Source organism: Rhincodon typus, chromosome 7 (genome assembly GCF_021869965.1).
Source record: "Rhincodon typus isolate 14 chromosome 7, sRhiTyp1.1, whole genome shotgun sequence".
Classification (NCBI taxonomy): Eukaryota; Metazoa; Chordata; class Chondrichthyes; order Orectolobiformes; family Rhincodontidae; genus Rhincodon; species Rhincodon typus.
In genome coordinates, this window is record NC_063338.1 from 60,639,923 (window position 1) to 60,661,865 (window position 21,943).

Here is a 21,943-nt window from a genome sequence, read left to right on the forward strand (position 1 = left end):
GGGGAAGTTACGGTCCTTGAAAAACGAGGACAACTGAGATGTACGGGAGTGGAATGCCTCATCCTGGGAACAGATGCGGCGGAGGCGAAGGAATTGGGAATAGGGGATAGCATTTTTGCAGGAAGGTGGGTGGGAGGAGGAGTATTGTCAGCCTCTCTACTCCTATGATGCTGCTTGGCCTGCTGTGTTCAACCAGCCCTGCACCTTGATGTCTCGGATTCTCCAGCATCTGCAGTTCCTACTATCTCCGATTCAATTTTCCTGATCAGCCCAGGTTAACAACCCACATCAAGCATTTCATTGTCAACAACATGCACCTGGTTCCAATCACTATAGAACCAGTATGCGCAACAACAAATTATTGAAAAAAAAAATCAAAATACTGATAACATTTTTTAGAAATGGGCAGATACCTCCGACCACACAAAATCTTTCAAAGTGACATCCTTAGAAAGCAATGTTTTGATTTTTTGATGTAATTCTAATATTGAGAATCACTCTATAATCACTGACTAGGTTTCATCATTTATAAATTATGACAGTAATTATGTGTTCTAATTTTAAACAAAAGCAAGAGAGGTATTCACTTACTGAGGACATCCACAGTCAGGATCTCATCTTTGCAGAGCTTTTGACAAGTCTGATTGTCGGCCAGTCTTCCAGAATTAAACAATCTACACTCTATACACTCCCTGCAACAAACCGTGACAAGTACTTGTTATTTTTGATTTTCGCATTAAAAATAAGGGAAGGCAATCTGCCATCAGAGACACCTTAATGAAGGACTGTATTCTATACAAACATTCTAATTGCATGCATAAGCAACTCCATGGTCAGACATGAAATCCTTAAATATTTCTATTGGAGGTGAGAACATAGGTATCAAATAAAGATTGAGTACAGTCAAAACTTGGATATTAACAACGGTAGGTTGCAAAGGCCAGATTTTTGGAATCTACAGCATGCATCTTTTCTTTCTGATAAGTTCCCCATCTAGATGTCAACTTGACTGAAAGTCTGGCTTCCACATGTTCATGGTGAACTTATGGGTAGTTTCCAGACTGCATGAGCAGGGTGAAAGTGCTGGTAGGTTAGATTACCAATCCTGAGGGGCTCCGATTCCCAGATGTGGGGTTTCTCTTGGGGTGGGGGTGTTAGACTGAGAGGAATCACTTCAGCTCCTTTTGGTCTGCAAATAGTGCTGTAATATACACACCACCTCTCTGAAGCTGCCAGATTTCGACAGACCTTGGAAAACTGGCCAAGTTCAATCAGAGGCTGCCAACCTTATTGAACGTGGAATGGTTGGATTCTGCCATTGATCAGCTTCCAATAAACCCTGTACTGGATGGCTGTGTTCAGGTTTGCTATTTTAAAAAGCTTTAGTCTCTGACAACATCCCAGCCCATCTGCAAGTGGATCTTAAAATACACAACTGCATTTTGGTCTTTGTGTGTGTGGGAAAATTCATGAAGAGACCCATATCGTTATGAGAACGTGAAATAACATATATTCAAATGGAGTATATTAATAACGTTTACATTCATTCATGTTATTATTCCCGCTTGTAAAAGAAACATGAAAATGAGAGGGCAAAGATTTATACTGATTTTCAAAATGAGCAAATATGAAGTGGGAAAAATCTTTTCACTTAGCAAGTAGTTCAGGTATGCAATACATTGCTTGCAAGGCTGTGGATGCAGGTTCAACTGAGACATTCGATGACTATTTGAATAGAAGTAATATGCAAAGACATGCAGAAAAAGTGAGAGATTGGCACATGCATCCAGGAAACTAGGTATTCAAACTTCAGTCTCTCCATTCAATTACACCTTTCTACTGACCACACACTGGTGTGCTTAGTTTCATTAACTTAAATTTACTACCCCATGCTTGGGAATTATTTTGTAATTAGTTCAGATTTCAATAACCAAGTTAGGCTTCAGAGATATCTGTATCAGCAGGGTATTTATTTTTACACTTGTTCTGAAATGTTACACTTGTTCTGAAATGCATGCAGCTGAAGGTGTAATTTTAAAATTGAAGGCACAATCATCTGACAGCTGAGGCAAATCTGACCTTTTTTTCCCTTCCCATCTCAGTTGCCTGGAAGGAATTACACTGATGTAAATGGGCTTCCACCAAATTTCTGACAGTTGAGTGGGAGAGCCCCTGTGGTTATTCAGCATCTTTAAATGGATATTATTGTCATTAATATAAAATGAGCAAAACTGAAAAAGAGAAGCCAGTCTCATTTTCTGGACATGACTTTTGAGGATCAATTAGTGTGGTGAAACCTTCTAGCCAATGCATAAAGTTAAAGCTTATGTTCAACTATTCTGAACTATATGCATGAAAAAAATTCTGAGAAAGCATTGGCCTCCAACTCTTCTAGTATAGTTGTGAAATTAATACACCTACTAAAAGACTTTAAATCAATCAATGTCATCCTCAAGGCTTCCTTCTCATAATTATACTTAAGGTTATCCCAAATTAAAGCAGTGGAACAATCACCTACAATAGCCAGGTCAGATTGCAAATGCCTCAGATAGAATAGTGCTGCTCTCTGTGCTGATTATGACTTATCAAGTGTCACTCTGGTGTGAGGCTCCAGGCCTTGAGAAGTGGGTGGAACAAGTCTGGGCAGCAGACTAAAAGGACGGTTTAGGAAGGTAAGCTAATTTATAATTTTGTATGCATCTCTTGAGATACATGTAATGGAATTCCTTTCAAGAAGGTTGCTCTTTCTTTTGAATCTAAACACATTTCAGAAGGCTTGTGATCAATGGATTGTTTCACATTTCTCAGCAGTGCTTCAGCAAAAGAGATATATGCCATTAGGCATTTCAGAACCACTCCTTACAGTAACAATATTGGTGAGCAACTCAAAATTAATCCACTTTTATTTGCAATTTTCTTTTCTTTCTTCATGCTTTGAAATACATAGAAACATAGAAGTATGTTCACAGGAGTAGGTAATTTGACTTCAAGCCTTCTCTGCCATTCATGATGATCATAGTTGATCATCAAATCCTAATCCCAACCTCCCTCATATCCCTTAATCCCCTTAGCCCAAGACTAATATCTACCTCTGTGAAAACACAACGTTTATCCTCAACCATTTTCTGTGGTAATGAATTCCACAGCTTACCCCCTATCCTTAAACTGTGACCCTGGTACTAAACTTACTACCAGGAATATCCTTCCTGCATATAACCTGTCTAGTCCTGTTGGAATTTTACAGGTTTCTATGACAGCCCCCTCAATGTTCTAAACTTCAGTGAATACAATCCCAACCATCTCAATCTCTCCTCATATGGCAGTCCTGAATCAATATGGTAAACCTTTGCTGCACTCCCTCTATAGCAACCAGCAGCCCCCTAATACGCTGCCCATGTGGTATTTCTTTATGTTGTGGTCTTGACTGACAGTCTGGAGATATTCAGCTAAGAAGAGCCAAAATAGCAAAGCATGATCGTACACAATTTTAGGCATAATTTGTTGTAAAGGTCAACTGGTTGAATTCATTCTTACTCGTTAAATGAAGATGTTGTAGCCACCTTGTCACATATCACCGTGCAAACCATTCCACTACCCGAAATGCTGCTCAGTTGTGTTTAATCAGCAAGTTAAGCACAAACTGTAAGCCAAAAGTAGATCCACTGTTTCATAAAGCTCAGTAGCACATAACACCATGTATCTCACAGCCAGGTTACCATAGGCTCCATGGAACAATTTGATTTTACTACTTACCATTCATATGAATTGGTTTAAGTGAAGAACATATTTACATTATGAAAATGTAAACTTAAATTGTGAAGCAAAAAGTAATATTTGCCTAATTTGGATTTACCGGTTATAGACGGACCTTTCCACTTAACATATGCACTCAAATCCAACAATCTTGTAACTACAGTATGGGTGGTGAACTCGCACATTTGACTGAACAGAACGAAGGGGTTTGATTCATACCTTTTCATGCCACAGGCATCAGGGCAGGTTGGGCATTTCTCGCAGGTATCCCCAAATGCTCCAGGTTCAGTGCACGAACATCGGCCACATGCACAGTTTCCTCTACCGCTGCAAATCTGCCCATCATCTGAAAGGCATGAGTCCATTTTTGTTGAACAATTGCAATTGTCTCCAATCCAGCTGGCATGACACTTGCATTCACCACAGTGACATTCTCCATGCCCTGAGAAAAGGAAGTCAGAAAAAAAATTGTACTCTATTAGTTCTATCTAACAAAGTTATTATGAGTCAAATTTGACTTGTGATAAATTTCATAGCTACTTGTGTAGTCACTGGACAATGGGTATGCACATGTTCAAACCGAGTCTTGAAGGAGTCGAGAGGGAACTTGACAAGGAGATGTATGATAAATTTTCATTCAAATAAATTATAATTATGATATCAATATATTCTTATACTTTTTTCAGACCTTCACTCAAATTGTAACAACTACAGCAACAAGATATTACATATTATGCAGAATTCCCAACAGACTTCATGAGGTGGTTTTTGCTTAAACTACTAGGGATTCAGTGCTGCTGCTGAGAAGTATAAAAATCTGCTATAAAGGCATAGGGCATAGCATATTGTCCTATCTTCATAGAACATAGAACATAGAACAGTACAGCACAGTACAGGCCCTTCGGCCCACAATGTTGCGCCAAACCTTTACCCGAAACCTAAGGTCTATCTAACCTCCATCGCTACCTTATACTATCATCCATATGCCTATCTAATAGCCACTTAAATGCCCCTAATGAGGCCAACTCCACTACCCTCTCCGGCAATGCTTTCCATGCCCCTACCACTCTCTGAGTAAAGAACCTACCTCTGACGTCTCCCCGATATCTACCTCCTTTCACTTTAAAACTATATCCCCTCGTAAAAGCTACCTCCACCCTAGGAAAAAGTATCTGGCTGTCTACCCTATCTATACCTCTGATCATTTTGTACACCTCTATCCAGTCACCTCTCATCCTTCGTTGTTCTAAAGAGAAAAGCCCTAGCTCTCTCAACCTTTCCTCGTAAGACCTTCCCTCCATTCCAGGCAACATCCTTGTAAATCTCCTCTGCATCTTTTCCAACGCTTCCACATCTGTCCTCTAATGAGGCAACCAGAACTGGACACAATACTCCAGATGTGGCCGAACCAGGCTTTTGTATAGCTGGAGCATAACTTTACGGCTCTTGAACTCAATCCCTCTATTAATGAAAGCTAACACATCACACGCCTTTTGAACAACTCTATCCACCTGGGTAGCAGCTTCCAGCCACTAGCCACAGGGAAGATTCTATAGTATAAGGTAGCAACACTTGTATCTAAACAAGCTGCATAAAATGATTATGCTAGAGAAAGATATTTATAGTAAAAGATTAGAGTTAAGCCAAAAGGGTTGTAAAAGTTTTAAAAATCAACAAAAGATAACCAAAAACATGATAGAGGGAGAAAATAAACTTTGACAGTAAACTTGCATGTAATATCAAGATGAACAGCAAGAGCTTCTTTACATATGTTAAAAGGAAGTGAGGAGCCAACGTAAACATAGACCTCATACGGGATGAGGTAGTGGGGAAGCAATAACAGGGAACCATGAAATAGAAAAGTAGTTGAGTAGGTACTCTGTATCAGCTTTCACAGTAAAAGACATGAATAGCATGCCAAAACTATTAAATATTTAAAGCGGCAAAAGGAGAGAAATACTTATTCTATTACTAGAGAAAAAAATGAAAGGGACACTAACGGGGTTAAGGACTGAAAAGTCCCTGGACCTAATGGGATTTATCCTAGGACGTTAAAGGAAGTGGCTACAGAAATAGTGATTGTCTCCACCACAGATGGGAATCCCACAGGACATCACAATTTATTAACTAATACAAGCCTTGAAAATTTGCCTGGAATCAGCCCATGTCTGTAAATAGCACACATACCATTAAAATAGATCATGCAGCATATTTGGAGACAAAAACACAGTTAGCATTTTGGGTCAATAAACTTTTGTTGGAAGAGTTATTGACGTGAAAAATTTGGTGTGATTTTCCATTTTTCTTCAAAGTATAGGCCGAATATGTAAGATAGCAACTAACCACCTCCATCAGTGAGATAACTCACTTAATCACCCATCAAGCTACTTGTTAAGAACTGACAGGCAAGAGATGCAAGATGCTCACTCTATCACAGACCTTGAGAATGCAGCTTCAGATTCCTATAGTCCATTGGATTAAACCGGAGGCCTCGGGGAGGATCCAGCAGTGAGATGTTTTTCTTTCTTCTTATTACAGCATGGGATCACACAGAAAGGTTAGTATCAGAGGGAGAGGCAAGGGGCTGTTTTCAGAGATGACCCCCTTGCCTCCCATCCAGACCTCTGATTATCCCCAATTAGGGGCAATCAGAAGTACTACCTTCAACACAGCAAGCAGTTTGTCATGGTTTCCCATAATCAGCTACCTTTCTCACTGTCAGGATGACTGGTAATTAGGAAGATAATGAGTTGAGGCCCTTAAGTGGCAATTAATTGATCACTTAAGGCCCTTAATTTCTGGCAAGTACAAAAGGCCACCCATGGGCTTGAGCAGAGGTGCCAAGAAGGGGTACATTTCTCTCCAGATCAAACTCGCTGCATTATCTCCCCTACTCGCCACATATCTTGCCACCTCCAGGGAGGGAGAAAATACATTCCTTAGTTCCACCTGACATGCTGAGCATTTCCAGCATTCTCTGCTTTTTATTTCAGGTTGCCAGTATTCATGGCATTATGCTTAAGGGTTCCAAAGCTGACTATTCCAGGTAAGAATACCAGCAACTCTTTTCGGAGATAATAACTTCGGTGGCCAGATGTCACTACTGATCAGAAACAAGTCAACCATATAGTGCTATGATTGTAAGAGGATGTCAGAGATTGGAAGTTGTGCAGCAGTTATCGTCTCTCCTAAATGCTCAAAGCCCATCCAATATTTACAAGACACAAACTGACTGAAATGGAAAATGATAAAATACTGGCCACTGCTTGGATTATTGGCCAACGTAAGTGACACCCCTTCCACCACCTTCAACATTCAATCCCTGTACCACTGGTCCACAGTGGCAGCAGTGTGTCATGTCTACAAGATACACTGCAGAAACTTGTCAAGACTTTTTTGACAGGCAACGTCAAGTTAAGCATCATAATTCTAGTACTTTTCCCATTGCAGGCCCCTTATTCACCTGCTCCCATCTGCAATTTATTATCCACCCTCTCAATCATGCAAATTACTTTTTATCCTTGCTTACAATATTCACTAATCAATTTACCAAAACATTACAGTAAAATGATAATGACTGTTGTTTACAAATATCAAGTACATATGCAGCAATAATAAAAACTGCAATTGTATAATGCACTGTCATGGTGCATGCACCCTATAGGTAATTCCACCATGATTGTTAAACACAGCCTAAACAACAGCCCGTTTGCTGACACAAATGTACCAATGATGACTGCCAACTGAACATGCACTTAGTATTAAATCAATTTTTCCGAATTAAAATAAAAGTCCTACTTTGTTTTAAAAGTTTATTTCGGTCACCAGTTTCATTAAAACTGCATTATAATTTTTTTTTCAAATAAATATTTGTTATTACATAGGAGATATTGCTGCTCGTGCATATGGTCCTTGGTGTAAGCAAACCAGAAAGCCATTAAACAAATCAGAGAGTTCCAATTTGATTTAAGCAGCATCATGCGATTGTTAACTTGGCAGGCAAGATATTCCATTTATTATTTATAACATAGTGCGGATGGGAAACATTGATTTTGGCGATTACTTCAATGCTCATTAACATATTCTACATATTGAACCATATGTACACAGTGACAGTCAATTCATTCATATTTGTGGAAAATGTCAAATACATACAACTCGGATAAACTTCACACAATGTTTTCAATTTTTACAAGTATAAGAAAACAGCCTGGGTGCATGATATTATTCAAAATAATTATTCCATTCAACCGTTGTAACTCAATTTTATTTTGTCAGTAATTTCACTGGGTAGAAAGATCAAATGACCCCTAAGCAACAAAATGGAAGGACTGAACAACATTAGTCTTCACTGATAGTGACAGGTCTTGGAGCCCTCAGGTGTCTTTGTACAATACAGCTTTTAAGAGGTTCACAAATGTATGTGCTTTCTTGCTCAGTGAGTCTGAAGGCTCTGCTGATTGCTGTTTCTGACTACACCACATTGTATATATTTGCTGTGTAACACAATTTTATCATAATATTTCAATACCTCAATAATATCATAATAATAAAGTGGGATAATAGATAAGTAGGCAAAAGAACAGGATTGAAGTCAATGGAAAAGACACTTGGGAAATGTGTGCACTGTAAAACAGATTACTGTGTCACTGTGAGCACAATACAGACTCTAGACGTGGCAATTTCACCCCACAAAGTCTGATGACAATGCAACTTCCATTTGTGATAATATAAATAGAACTCCAGCTACGATTCTAGATTGGATGACAAAGGTCATCAAGCCCAGCACATTTTGAATGATTGTGTTGTACGCTGTAAATTTAAAGCTTATCCCCACAGTTTCCATATACGATGTTGCATTGTATTTACATGAAATAAATGTGAAATAGCGTATCTAACTATGAGTTATGAGTTATTTATGAATTACTTACTGTCAAATATAACTAGAATGATACAGTGAAAAGTGTTTTGTCGCCATAATCTGGCGCCATTTTGAGTTGCAAAAAAGAATAAAAAGAAATTATATAAACAAGAGTTCAGCTTCTGTACAGCGATCTTCAAACACAAATCCAAGGCTTTGGCAAGATCTCAGTAAGGTGTCCTGAGCCTCAAGGAGTCCCTGCTCTGGGTACAGCGATGGCAACTAGGCTTCAGGCATACTACAGCCACAAGTCCCCACTCCGGGCACCGCCACATCACAGCCGAAGACTCACCAGGTAGTGTTCGGGTTGCTGAGTCCGGCCACTCCAGGCCGGCTGCATCCTTCTCTCTCTCTCTCTCTCTCCTTTCTCGTCGTTTTCTTTCTCTTTTTTTCTCTCCTTCATCTTCTGACATCGTGGAGAAGCCAGAGCAGTGTAGCTGGAGTCGGCTTCAGCCATGGTGGTGCCTGGAGTAAGGACTCCTGCCTGCAGGAGGCCCAGAGGTTTGAGGTGTGGCAGAAACAGGCAAATTGAGTTGAAAAATAATATAATATCCTGAGAGAAGTGCTTTTAAAGTCATAGGCATTTCTATAAAGTCCTTTTATGGCAAAGAGCTTTTGAGCTGTTGCTTGGGGATTTCAATAGATTTTCTTTGCCAAAGTTACAATGGATGATCAAGAAAACTCCAACAAAAATAAATTGTTGTAGCCATCCTTTGACAGATTTTAAGCAGTATGGGGTGATGTAGCAGAACTTTTTACAAGCTTTATGAAATCTCTCAGTGGCAATAAAGATTCTATCCATTCCCACACTTTGCAACACCAATGAAATGGACGACAGTGAGTCAAATACTCTGTTTTGCATCATTGCTGGTTCTTATTTTCTTGCATTTATTTTGATGAGGATTAAAATTTCCAAGCTTTTGGTTCATTAACACAGCATGTCATCATAATTTGCCTACTTTAAAGCGTAAAAAAAATGAAGACTGCTATTTATATACTGGCTTAAATTCAGACAAAAATATGGAGAAGTGTAACAGTATTTAGTTTTGTGGTACTAAACCTTAAATGACTCTCACTCTCTCCCCACAGAGCATCCAATTGTATCTAAAATTATTCCAAGAATCTCACTTACCTATTTTTGGCCAAACTTTCAACCAAGAGCACTCATGAGGCAATTGCTGTGAGTCTGCAAGTAGAAACTGCTACTATTGACCTTCAGGCACCATCATGGTTTTCTGGTGGGCTTTTGAAAGAGCAATAAGTGGAACCACAAAGCTGCCAGGAGGACAGAAGTAGCAGATTTGCAACTTTCCATGAAATTGACCCGAAAGAGAAAAAATTCAGAACTGGAAGCCTGGAAGTTCCAATTGTTTTAAAGCTGATCTTTCAGCTTTGTTGCTCTGGCTGCTCAATTGAACAAGATATCTATTGACCACCATGAGCCCCGAATCCTGTGGCCCAATGTTTTGCATCATGAGCCCTGTGCTCTTCCAGTCCTGTTGACAGTACCTTCCAAATCCATAATCGTTACAACCTAGAGAAACAAAGCATGTGAATGTCATCTGCATGTTCCTCTCTCAGTGACATGTCATAACATCTTGACATGGAAATGTACCATAATTTCTAAACTGCTATGTCAAAGTCTTGTAATTCCCTCCCTAATCATAATGACAATCTTTGCAGATCCAGTCTTGCGGTTATATCCTTTAGGAATTTGCCAGATTAGAGGTGATTGAGCCACACTTGGCGAGCTACATTGAAGTTACCCACCCAGAGTAAACTTGCCACCCTCTGTACTTCTTCTTAATGGAGTTCAAAATTGCTGTCTCACCATTCAATATTTATCTGTAAAGTGGGATCTTTTGCTCGCAATGGTGGGAAGCTCCTCACTGCTGATCCCACGTGATTCTCACAACTTTCTCACCAATTGCCAACTCATTCAGAGGCTGCGAATATTCTGCCCTGCAAGTGTGATTGTATTAGGCTGTTGTTTGACTCATCTGGGGACAGCTGTCATAAACGCGACACAAGCCAACACGTTAGTAAGGAGCTCTTTGTGGGGTGACCACATATGCATTTTCTTTGGGGCCTAGGTCAATGCTGGCTGGCCTGTTCAGTTTCATTCCTTTTTTTCAGACTTTGTAGTGATTTTGATACATCTGCATGGTTTGCTTCGCCATTTCATAGGGCAGTTAAGAGTCAATTACATTGCTGTGGGTCTGGAGTCGCATCTAGGCCAGACCAGTGAAGGCAGCATATTTCTGTCCGTAAAACTGTGCTAGCGACCAGGTGGGTTTTTGCAATGGTTACATAGTCGCCATTAAGCTCATTTTTAATTCCAGACTTTATTGAATTCAAATTTCACATCAGCTATAGTAGGATTTGCCTGGAGTTCTGGATTACTAGTTTAGCAACTCTGCACAGCCATCAAAACCATCAGGTACATTACCCCAAAAGTCAAGTCTCTGACAACAATTGGCAAATCTAGTCATGATAGGAACAATTCAAATAATTTGAATAACTGCAAGCTTTTCTGTGAAATATATATATGATTATAAATAAATGACAGTTAGATAAATAGTCCTTCAGGTTACAAACTAGATCTGCTTCTGGAAGTAATGAAAAATAATAAGATTAAAATGGGATAACAAGGTGTGGAGCTGGATGAACACAGCAGGCCAGGCAGCATCAGAGGAACAGGAAGGCTGACGTTTCAGGCCTAGACCCTTCTTCAGAAATGGATTAAAATGGAATGGGTTTCAACCCACTATCTGATTCAGATACAACCTGAAATATAAACTTACCCTGGTCCTAAACAGTAGCAACTTCCTTTCTCAAAACTATATTTGCCTACAGCATTCCCCTAGATGAACAAAATCAGCAGTTTGACACCATCAGTGGTTGCTGCTTTTCAAAAATTACACTGTATTACATAAAAGGATTTGTCCAGCCAAGATGTCAGCACAGTAAATTTACTCCCTTATCTAAACTTTAATTATAATGTGCTCGACGGCGTTGCATCAAAAAAAGGGCAAAGATTTACTGTCTCAAGTTAAAACAGTAGCTTTCTGCTCTTAGGAATTTAATGGTGACTTGAAGTGCAGAAAAAGGTTGAAGGCTAATACTGTTGTAAAGCAGATAAAGCACTGAACCTAACTTCTAATATTTATTAATTCACTTAAGGAATTGTATTCTTCAATCTCAAAAGCCTGAAACAAAACTCTATTCACCCACAGAATTTCAAAATCTCCCCTCCCCCAACCGCATCCCAAAACCAGCACAGTTTGTCCCCACCTCCCTAACCTGTCCTTCCTCCCACCTATCCCCTCCTCTCACCTCAAGACCCACCCCCATCTCCTACCCACTAGCCTCATCCCGCCCCCCTTGACCTGTCCGTCCTCCCTGGACTGACCTGTCCCCTCCCTAACTCCCCACCTACACTCACCTTTACTGGCTCCATCCCCGCCTCTTTGACCTGTCTGTTTCCTCTCCACCTATCTTCTCCTTTATCCATCTTCTAGCCGCCTCCCCCTCTCTCCCTATTTATTTCAGAATCCCCTTCCCCTCCCCCATTTCTGAAGAAGGGTCTAGGCCTGAAACATCAGCTTTCCTGCTCCTCTGATGCTGCTTGGCCTGCTGTATTCATCCAGCTCTACACCTTGTTATCTCTATTCACCCAAGCTAACGGTTACCTTACTAACTTTTCCTTTCTTGCTCAATGTTTGTTTTCCTTACACCTTCTTTCCAATGCTTTAAACTATTCTTTATATTCTTTAACAAATTGTTGCCTTTGGCTCCCACTGAAAGATTTGTGCTCTCACTACTAATTCCACCTGCACCCTGGGCATAGTGAAAGCTCAAACCTGTTTAACACTGAACTAAGGACTGGACTACTGGTATCAAGACAGTAGCTCCCTTCTCGGCAGGCTCCTGCAATGTGAAATTTTGTTCTACAATTCCAAAGGAAGAGCAAAACTTGAACAAGAAAATAAAAGGGAAATCTGAACTCAATAGAGAAAAGTTTTGATTATACAAACAGGGCGTGATGGAAAATCTTGATAAGGAGTCAGATTTAACTCCTGATTTTCATTTCACAAGGAATAATCATTTCATGTCCAAATCCAGAGAGCAAGGAGTGAAAATATATTTTGTAGCAATTTTATCAAAAGATACAAAGTTACATTAGCTTAAAGTTGGACTGTCTTACTGCAAAGCTTATTTCTGTAGAAGACTTTAGAAGTGTACTTGTCTCTTTCAGACATATGGTAATTAAGATACAGTGAAAATTGTTGTTCTCAATGCCCATGAGTTAGAGATGGAGGCTTACAGGCAGAATTTTTTAAAAAAGGAACAAACAGACTCAAAAGACTTTTGTGGAATTATGCTCAGCTGACCACAGTTTGTATTCAAACTATTCTTGATACTGTCATAAATCCCATGATTCCTATTTCTTCAGCAGATGTCTCATTAACCTTGTGAACTCCAGAGCAACTGCACAAAATGGTTTTAGAACAGCTGCCAAATCAGCAAATTGCAACAAAAGCTGTACATACCACTTTAAAGAAGCTTTATCAACTAACCAAAATCAGAAGAAATCAACATCCTTATAATTGGATGAAACACTATGATATGGTGGTTATCACATTCACCTTACACATAAAAGGTCCATGGTTCAAAACTGGGCAGGAAATAACTAACAAGGGCTATTGTGGCACTATGGTAGTGTCTCTATCTCTGAGCCAGGAGGCCCATGTTTAAGAACCACCTACTCCAGAAGCAAGTAAAAACATCTCTAAATAAGTTAGTCAGAAAATATCTATGACTGGCTACAGCATGTCATTCAACATAAACTACTACTTCTCATTCCTTCCTAATTGGGAGATCTAAATGAAAAGTAACAAGATAAAAAAGAAATTTAGGTTATCAAGGACAACAACAAATATTTTACAAATATATTGAGAGGGAAATGGTGACAAATGGGAATGTGGACCCATTAAAAATAGATGCAATTGCATAAATAGTAAAGAATAGGAAAAGTAAAATTAGTACTTTGCATCAAATTTAACAGTGGGGATACAGGGTGAAAACCACAAGTACAATTAAGCTAAAATAAGTTAGGAAGAGGAATTTCACGTAAGTAAACCAATGGTAATGGAGAAAATAAAAGGAAATTTAGACAAATCACCAGTACCTATTGATTTCCATGCCAGCATAACAACTGAGAGGTACCAGTCATATTTTGAAGTCTCTGGATTCAGAACTGTATCTTTGTTGAAAAATTGCAACTGGCACTCCATTGTTTAAAAAAAAGTTAAAAACAGGTAACTACAGGCTTCTAAGTTTAGAATTAATTGTGGGGAAGTTACTGGGATCTATCATTAGAGTTAGAGAGACTGAGCACTCAAACAAATAGCAGTTAATCAAACAGTCAGCATAGGTTTCTGAAGCGTAGATTATGTCTGACCTTTGTACAGCAGACAGAAAAATCATTCAGAGAAATGGTCTCTGAGGAGTTCCAAAAGTCAACTGGTGAGGTTTCACATAAGAGATCATTAGCAAAAAGGACACAGCTCTGAATTGGTTGTTTTCTTGCAATGAGGGGTTAGGGATTAGTGGGGCAAGGTATATGGATTAAAGACTTGTTCTCGAGGTGATGGGACTTGGCAAGTGGTGTTCAGCAGGTAAGGGCACTGAAGGACTTTATCAGAAAGATATCAGGATTTGAAGGGCTAAATTATGAGGACAGATTGGCCACATTGGTCTCTATTCCTTCGAATTTAGAAAGAAGGGATGATCTAATCATAATGTTCAAAATTAAAAGGGGATCTATGCTTTAAGGTACAGAGATTGTGACCTTAAATTGGCTTTTTTAAAACAAAAGTTGCATGTTGGTAAATTGCAGCTAGTTCAAAAACCTGGCCCTGTGTGGAATTCTGATTGTAATGGACCAAAATGCAAAAGGAACAGATATTCTAAACTGACATCACACAGGAACAGGAGACTTTAATTTCATCAATGAATTAAAACCTGGGTCTGAAGTGTGAAAGAAAACTGTGACAATCCACTTTGCCAATTGTCCTTTATTTTCAAATATCAGACAAGCTACTGAATTGTCTGCATTCCTCTTGTTTCATTCCTTTCTGCTTGAGAAACAAATTTTCAATTTATGTGGCAAGTAATTTGCTTGGACTCAGCAGAGAGCATTAGTCCAATTCTCCACATTTTAATAAAATACACCTCCCAACTAAACTATAGAATAGTACTGTCAGAAAATCCAAATGTGATATTCAGCTATTAGTGGCATAAATTGACCGAACAATATCACAAATTATGCTCTTGAAAATGTCTAACGGATATTAGGAACTGAAGAATTAACAATTAACTACAGACTGGATATTATGTGTCCCTTTGGGATGTGCTTTTGGTGGGCTGTTATGTAATTATAGGCTGGGTGGTTAACCCACCACCTTCCTACATGTTTCTGAACTCACTCGTTAAAAGCTCACTGACCCTGATAATGTGCTGCCCATGCCAAAACATGGTTGATGCTAGTAGGTAAGTGGGAGTGGATAGGCTATTTGTGTTTATAAAACAGGAAGTAACAGAGCTATTAATTTCAGGGATCCCCTTTGCACATTGAGCATACCCCCATTCCTTCCCAACCATCTGCTTTGAAAATCCCAACCTCACCATTCCATAAGCTTTCAAAAGCCTCACCAACCCAATACTTTAGCCTTGCCCCACTACAGGATCCAGGCAATCTTCTTCATGGGTACCGTCGCTGTTTACTACCGAGTGTTTGATGCTATTGGCCAATTTTGTTGGTTGAAATCTCAAGACGGGACTTCCTCTCCAGTGAGAGGTGAACGTTGCACAATTAGAATGTAGTCTGCCCACAGCATGTTATGGCTGCAGGCTTCTTTCTCGTCTTCTGACTTGCTGCCAACTTTCCTTCTGGGAGGTAAGCAGCCCATCCCCACCACCATCCCTCCAACTTTTCACACCCCATTTTTATTGACAAAGTTTTCTCCACCCAGAATGAGCAAGAAGTGGACAAGGGGGGAGGATGAAATGTAAAATTTTCAAATTCACAGCTTCTGACTTCTGCTCCACTGTGGTTTGGCTGAGAAACAGCATGCTTTCATGAGACGAAATGGTTTGTTTTTCTTCCCCTATGGGGAGGTGCAATATGCAATAGGAGAGCTAAGAAACAAGAATTCACTGCACACAGATGGCAAGCAGATTGGATTGGCAAAGTCAAAACTTGGCATGGAGATGATCTTCTTGCTTTTGGTATGAAAAATGAATACACGAAACATAAATGACTCTGATTTGGCACATATTACACTTTATAAACAATTTTTCACATTTTCAGTACAATTCCAGACAGTTTTTTTATTCTTTAAGTCAAGTCATTTTCCTTCCTGCAGTTCATAATGCCTGCGGAATTTGGAAGTTTACACGTTCAAATATGTATTTAGTTATCTATTTACGTATTGCCAAACTGATGCAATGGGCAAGCTGAGTTAGTTACAACAAAATCTCAACTGTTTAATAAAAAAACTTTTTATTCATTCACAGGATGTCGGCGTCACTGGTCAGGCCAGCATTTATTGCCCATTCATAATTGCTCCAACATCTAGAATCACACGTAGGCCAGACTAGGTAAGGACAGTGGTTACAGTGCTTAAAGGGACCATTGGTGCATCCAGACTGCACCGACCCTTCAAACAGCCTCCCCGTCAGACCCAGCCCCCAACCCTATCCCCGTAACCCAATGTTTACCAAGGCTAATCCATCTAGCGTGCACATCCCTGGATGCTAAAGGGCAGTTTAGCATGGCTAATCCATATTTGAACATCTTTGGGCTGTGGGAGGAAACTACAGCATCCGGAAGAAACTTCTTTCATTAGCCACGGTTGGTTTAGCCTTCTCTCAGAAGCTTTCTTCCTTAGTGGGATGTGCTTTTGCTGAGAATCATGAATTACCTCTTTAAATGTCTGCCACTGCTTGCTTACTGTATTTCCTACTAATCTAATTGTCTTGTCCACTTTAGTTACATCTATCCTCAATTCACTATAATTCCCTTTATTAAACACAGTCGTTTCCAACTCAAGTTTCTCACACACAAACGGAACACTAAATTGCTATTAAACTTCTACTTCTTCGGGGATCTTTTACTCAGAGGTCCTTTAATGAATCTGCTCATTACCAGATCCAGGATAATATGCTCCCCACTTAGTTCCATGATGTATTGTTCTAGGAAACTATCCTTAATACATTCTATGAATTAATTAAGCTGTAGCTATCCTCTCCAACTTGATTGACCCAATCAAAATGAAGTTTAAAGTCACTCACAAGTTTTCAATTGTATTGAATAGATAGTTTGGATTAGTCTAATTTAACATAAGTTCATTTGTAATAAATCTCCATTTTACTGTTACAGCCAAATTTGTAACATTGTGCACTCACTTTAGTTTTACAAATAAAACTATGAACTATCAGGTCTGGTCCTGGAAATCTGACTTGGCCGGTAATAACTGAAATAACTCCAGAGAGGCCGGTGTCCTGTCACTAAGTCACCATTTATTTACATGTGGTTTGTTCTTGACACTGATCCAGCTCCCTCAGAGACAACTCTCAGAGTGAGCAGAACCTCTGACACTCCTGGATGAACACAGCAGGTCAAGCAGCATCACAGGAGCAGAAAGGCTGACGTTTCGGGCCTAGACCCTTCATCAGAAATGGGGGAGTGGAAGGGGGTTCTGAAATAAATAGGGAGAGAGGGGAAGGACCGTAACTTCCCCCCCTCAGTGGTCGAGAACGCCCTCAACCGTGTCTCCCACATTTCCCGCAACTCATCCCTCACACCCCCTCCACGCAATAAGAACCAAAAAAGAATCCCCCTCGTCCTCACGTACCACCCCACCAACCTCTGGATCCAACGCATCGTCCTCCGACACTTCCGTCATCTGCAATCCGACCCCACCACCAAAGACATCTTTCCCTCCCCACCCTTATCTGCTTTCCGGAGGAACCACTCTCTCCGTGACTCCCTTGTCCGCTCCACACTCCCCTCTAGCCCCACCACACCCGGCACTTTTCCCTGCAACCGCAGGAAGTGCTACACCTGCCCCCATACCTCCTCCCTCACCCCCATCCCAGGCCCCAAGAAGACTTTCCACATCAAGCAGATGTTCACCTGCACATCTGCCAATGTGGTATACTGCATCCGCTGTACCCGGTGTGGCCTCCTCTACATCGGGGAAACCAAGCGGAGGCTCGGGGATCGCTTTGCAGAACACCTACACTCGGTTCGCAATAAACAACTGCACCTCCCAGTCGCGAACCATTTCAACTCCCCCTCCCATTCCTCAGACGACATGTCCATCCTGGGCCTCCTGCAGTGCCACCACGATGCCACCCGAAGGTTGCAGGAACAGCAACTCATATTCTGCTTGGGAACCCTGCAGCCCAATGGTATCAATGTGGATTTCACAAGCTTCAAAATCTCCCCTCCCCCTACCGCATCCCAAAACCAGTCCAGCTCATCCCCGCCTCCCTAATCTGTTCTTCCTCCCACCTATCCCCTCCTCCCACCTGAAGCCACACCCCCATCTCCTACCTACTAACCTCATCCATCCCCCTTGACCTGTCCGTCCTCCCTGGATTGACCTATCCCCTCCCTAACTCTCCACCTACACTCACCTTTACTGGCTCTATCCCCGCCTCTTTGACCTGTTTGTTTCCTCTCCACCTATCCTCTCCTCTATCCATCTTCTATCCGCCTCCCCCTCTCTCCCTATTTATTTCAGAACCCCCTTCCCCTCCCCCATTTCTGATGAAGGCCCGAAACGTCAGCCTTTCTGCTCCTGTGATGCTGCTTGGCCTGCTGTGTTCATCCAGCTCTGCACCTTGTTGTCTCGGATTCTCCAGCATCTGCCGTTCCTACTATCTCTGACACTCCTGTTTGTTTCTGTCAGCCAGGGCTCCCTGATTGGACCAGATTAACTCATACTCTCTGAGGTCCACATGGCTGACCTCGTTAGTATAGTATGGGATATGGATTGGATCTGGTAAGCTGTGCAATGGTGAACTTTATTGTATGGAATTTGCAAATGGCTTTGGAGGTTGCTAAGAGTTTTCTGGAAATGGAAGATAAAGAGCGGATTATTGAAAATCTATGACTAAATCTAAATGGAAGGATTTAACAGATACACTGAAGGTTGAAGTAGAAGTAGGATCTAGTAAGAATGAGGCACTTCAACACAACATTTCAAATTGGGAGAAAGGGTACCTGAAATTAGATGTTACAACTGAAATTAGCAAAATAAAAGTTTAATAATATACAAAAGGACTTGAAGAGAAAAAGAAATTAAAAATACTTGAAGTTATGGGGAAAGAGAAACAGAGACAAATGGAGAAAGAGCAGACAGATATGTAAAGGGAGATGGAATTTGAAAATCTTGAACTCTAAAGGAGATAGAGAAAACAAGGAATATCAGTCAGCCATGAAACATCTTACAGAAAAGAGAAGTAGGATAATTGTGGATGGAAGTAGTATTAGTGTTAGAGAACAGACAGAAAATGATTGGTCTAAGTTTTTTACTTAAATTGGCTGCAGAGTATGTGGGAAGCATTTCAGCCACTATTGAAGCACAGCAAATTGCAGAAAGAAACCATTCGACTGTCAAAATGTAAAACCTCAGACTTTAGTATTTATCTATTGTCTGGCAGCCTGAATTAGTGTCATGCAATAAAAATATTTTCCAATGTAATGAAAGCTGGTATTAAGTTGTGATTAAGCAAAGCGGAAATCCAACTTAGGAATCTACTTCAACTGTCTCCAATATTTTCAAAAAAAGTACTTTCTTCTATAGATGTTCAAGATTTACATTACAATTCTACACAAAAAAATCATCACAGTTACCTTCACTTTGTGTTAGTAAATTAATTTCATATGTAAATGCTACCTCAGGCACGTAGGATTAAGATAGGGGTTCTACACAAGTAGAACTTGATTTTCAGTCCCTGATTGAAATTCTGATTTTTCCCAGAAGATCTGGACATGCAGAATTCTGCACCCAGCAGTTAAATGACAAATGTTTAGAGAACGTGTGCCTAGAGTATTTTTGTTTATAAAGTTGCAATGCTAATTAACTGTAAGTAGATTTAACGTTTATCCAGATGGTCAAGTTTGGCACCCCAAAGAAGCTAAACTGCATGCACTGTCACATTGAGGCAGTGGGAGATCACCTCCTGCATGAACTCCATTGTGTTGCCTTCTGTTCTTAGAAGAACTTAATTCTCTCATTGTAATTTCTGCCTCCCATTGCATCTAATTATGTAATAATTTAAGCTAAGGGAACATATACCTTAAAAGCATATACATATAAATTAGTTTCAGACCATTCAGAAGAGTAGTTATGAAACACTTCATCATGAAAAGGGCAGTAGCAGTGTGGAACACTTCCACAAAAGGCAGTTCACAGAATCTGAATTATTGTACCACAGGAGCAGAGGTGTGCAAGTACAACAGCCTCAGAGGGATCAATTTACCGAATGCCACACCCCTGCCTCTTGCCATAACCCGGCACATTCTTCCCCTTCAGATAATAATCCAATTCACTTTTGAATGTCTCAATTGAACTTATACCATCACACTGAGACATTACATTAAAGACTCCAACAACATGCCGCATGAAGAGTTTTACCCTCGCACCTGTTGCCAATGATCTTAAATCTGTGCTTTGTGATCTCTCTCAATCCTTTCACCAGTTTGAACTGTTTTTCCCTAATCATTCTTTGCAGATCTGTCATGCTTTTGCATAGGTTAACTGAAGCTCCTCTCAACCCTCTCTTCTGCTAGCAGGATCCCAGTTACTCTAATTTACCTTCATAATTGAAACCTGTCAGCTCTGGAACCTCTTTCAAACCTTGTTTGCGTGCTCCAATGCCTTCACCTTCCTAAAGTATGCACCTAAAATTGGATGCAAAATTCCACTAAGGGCAAAATAACCTCTTTGCCCTTGGAATCCATGTCCCGTTCATAAAACTCAGGATACCATTTGCTTTAAATAATTGCTCTCTGAACAGGTTGTGCCATTTTTAATGACAAATGCATATAAACATCTAGATTCCTCTGGTCCTGCATCCCCATTATAATTTTGCTTTTTATTTATATTGTCATGATGCATAGTGCATTGCTGGAAAAAGGGAATGCGCATAACTATTTGTTCTCCACTGCAAGTCCTTGATGCTAAAAGAAATGCTCAACACAGCATGCAGCAAACCTAGTTCCTCTATCTCATCTGCCACTTTCTCACCCCTTTGTTATTTGGGTTTGTCAATCATCCTGGCGACGCTCCATAGTGGGCACTGAAGCTTTAGATCAGAGCAGTCTAGGCAGAACTGCAGCTTAGCAATCCACTGGCCTGTACTATTGTTGCAGTCACTGAGGCACGAGGGGCACTGTAGCTCTCCTTGGTTGGGTTTTGTGGATTGATCACAGAGATCATGAGCCAGGTCTTGTGTGGAAGTCACTTTGGTATTCAATTGACTGTGTGGCACTCAAATGACTGAAGATGTACGAGTCAGACAGCTCCTGGGAAGTGAGCGCACACCTACAGATTTTATTTGTACTGGTTACACACCAATTGCAAATTGAGAAAATGAAAGGCTTTTATTTCTGTTCAGTCATTTGAAAGCCAGTATCTAATTAAGTAGTGTATCTGTACAATCACTGCTTAGATTCTGCCTTTTCTTAAAGCATGTTCAATTATTAGCTTTAGCGTGTCACAAAGAGATTCCGAGAGCACTTTCAGAATATCGTCTGAAACTTGGGACAATCTTCTTTCTCTGTGAAGTTTGTACTAGATTCAAAGTCCATCCAAGTTGTATCAATGGTGACAAAATCCCCTGCCCTGAGAACCTGCAGGGTTGATCACTGCTTGGGTTATGCAGGTCACTAAATGATCCTGGGAGCTCTCAGCACCATGTGTGAAATCAAATGTTACTTTTACTTGTGAAAATCAAAAAATGGCACTGAATCATAATGCTCTGGCTGCCTTTATCTCGGTGCCTGTGGTGAACTGTACCAATTATTGGCTCTTCTGAAAGGGCATTGGTGTTTGCCCTGATACATCTGCGAGGGGTAGACTGTAACATCCTGGAAAGACCCACAAATATAGAAATTCAAATGCCATTGTGACTTTAAAAGTGCTAATAGTGGAATTCACCCCAATGTACATCGGTCTTCCTGACTGACAG

General features: G+C 40.4%; 1 protein-coding gene across 1 annotated transcript in view; it reads right to left on the reverse strand.

Moving 5' to 3' along the window:
- Positions 1–21,943, reverse strand: part of itgb5 (integrin, beta 5) — a 129,225-nt gene that overhangs the window by 27,913 nt on the left and 79,369 nt on the right. Inside the window, exons 11-12 of the mRNA XM_020526797.2 lie at positions 3,973–4,195; positions 592–692 (exon numbers count right to left, since the gene is read on the reverse strand). Of these exons, the coding sequence (XP_020382386.2) occupies positions 592–692; positions 3,973–4,195 (324 nt within the window). The remainder of the gene's footprint in view (positions 1–591; positions 693–3,972; positions 4,196–21,943) is intronic.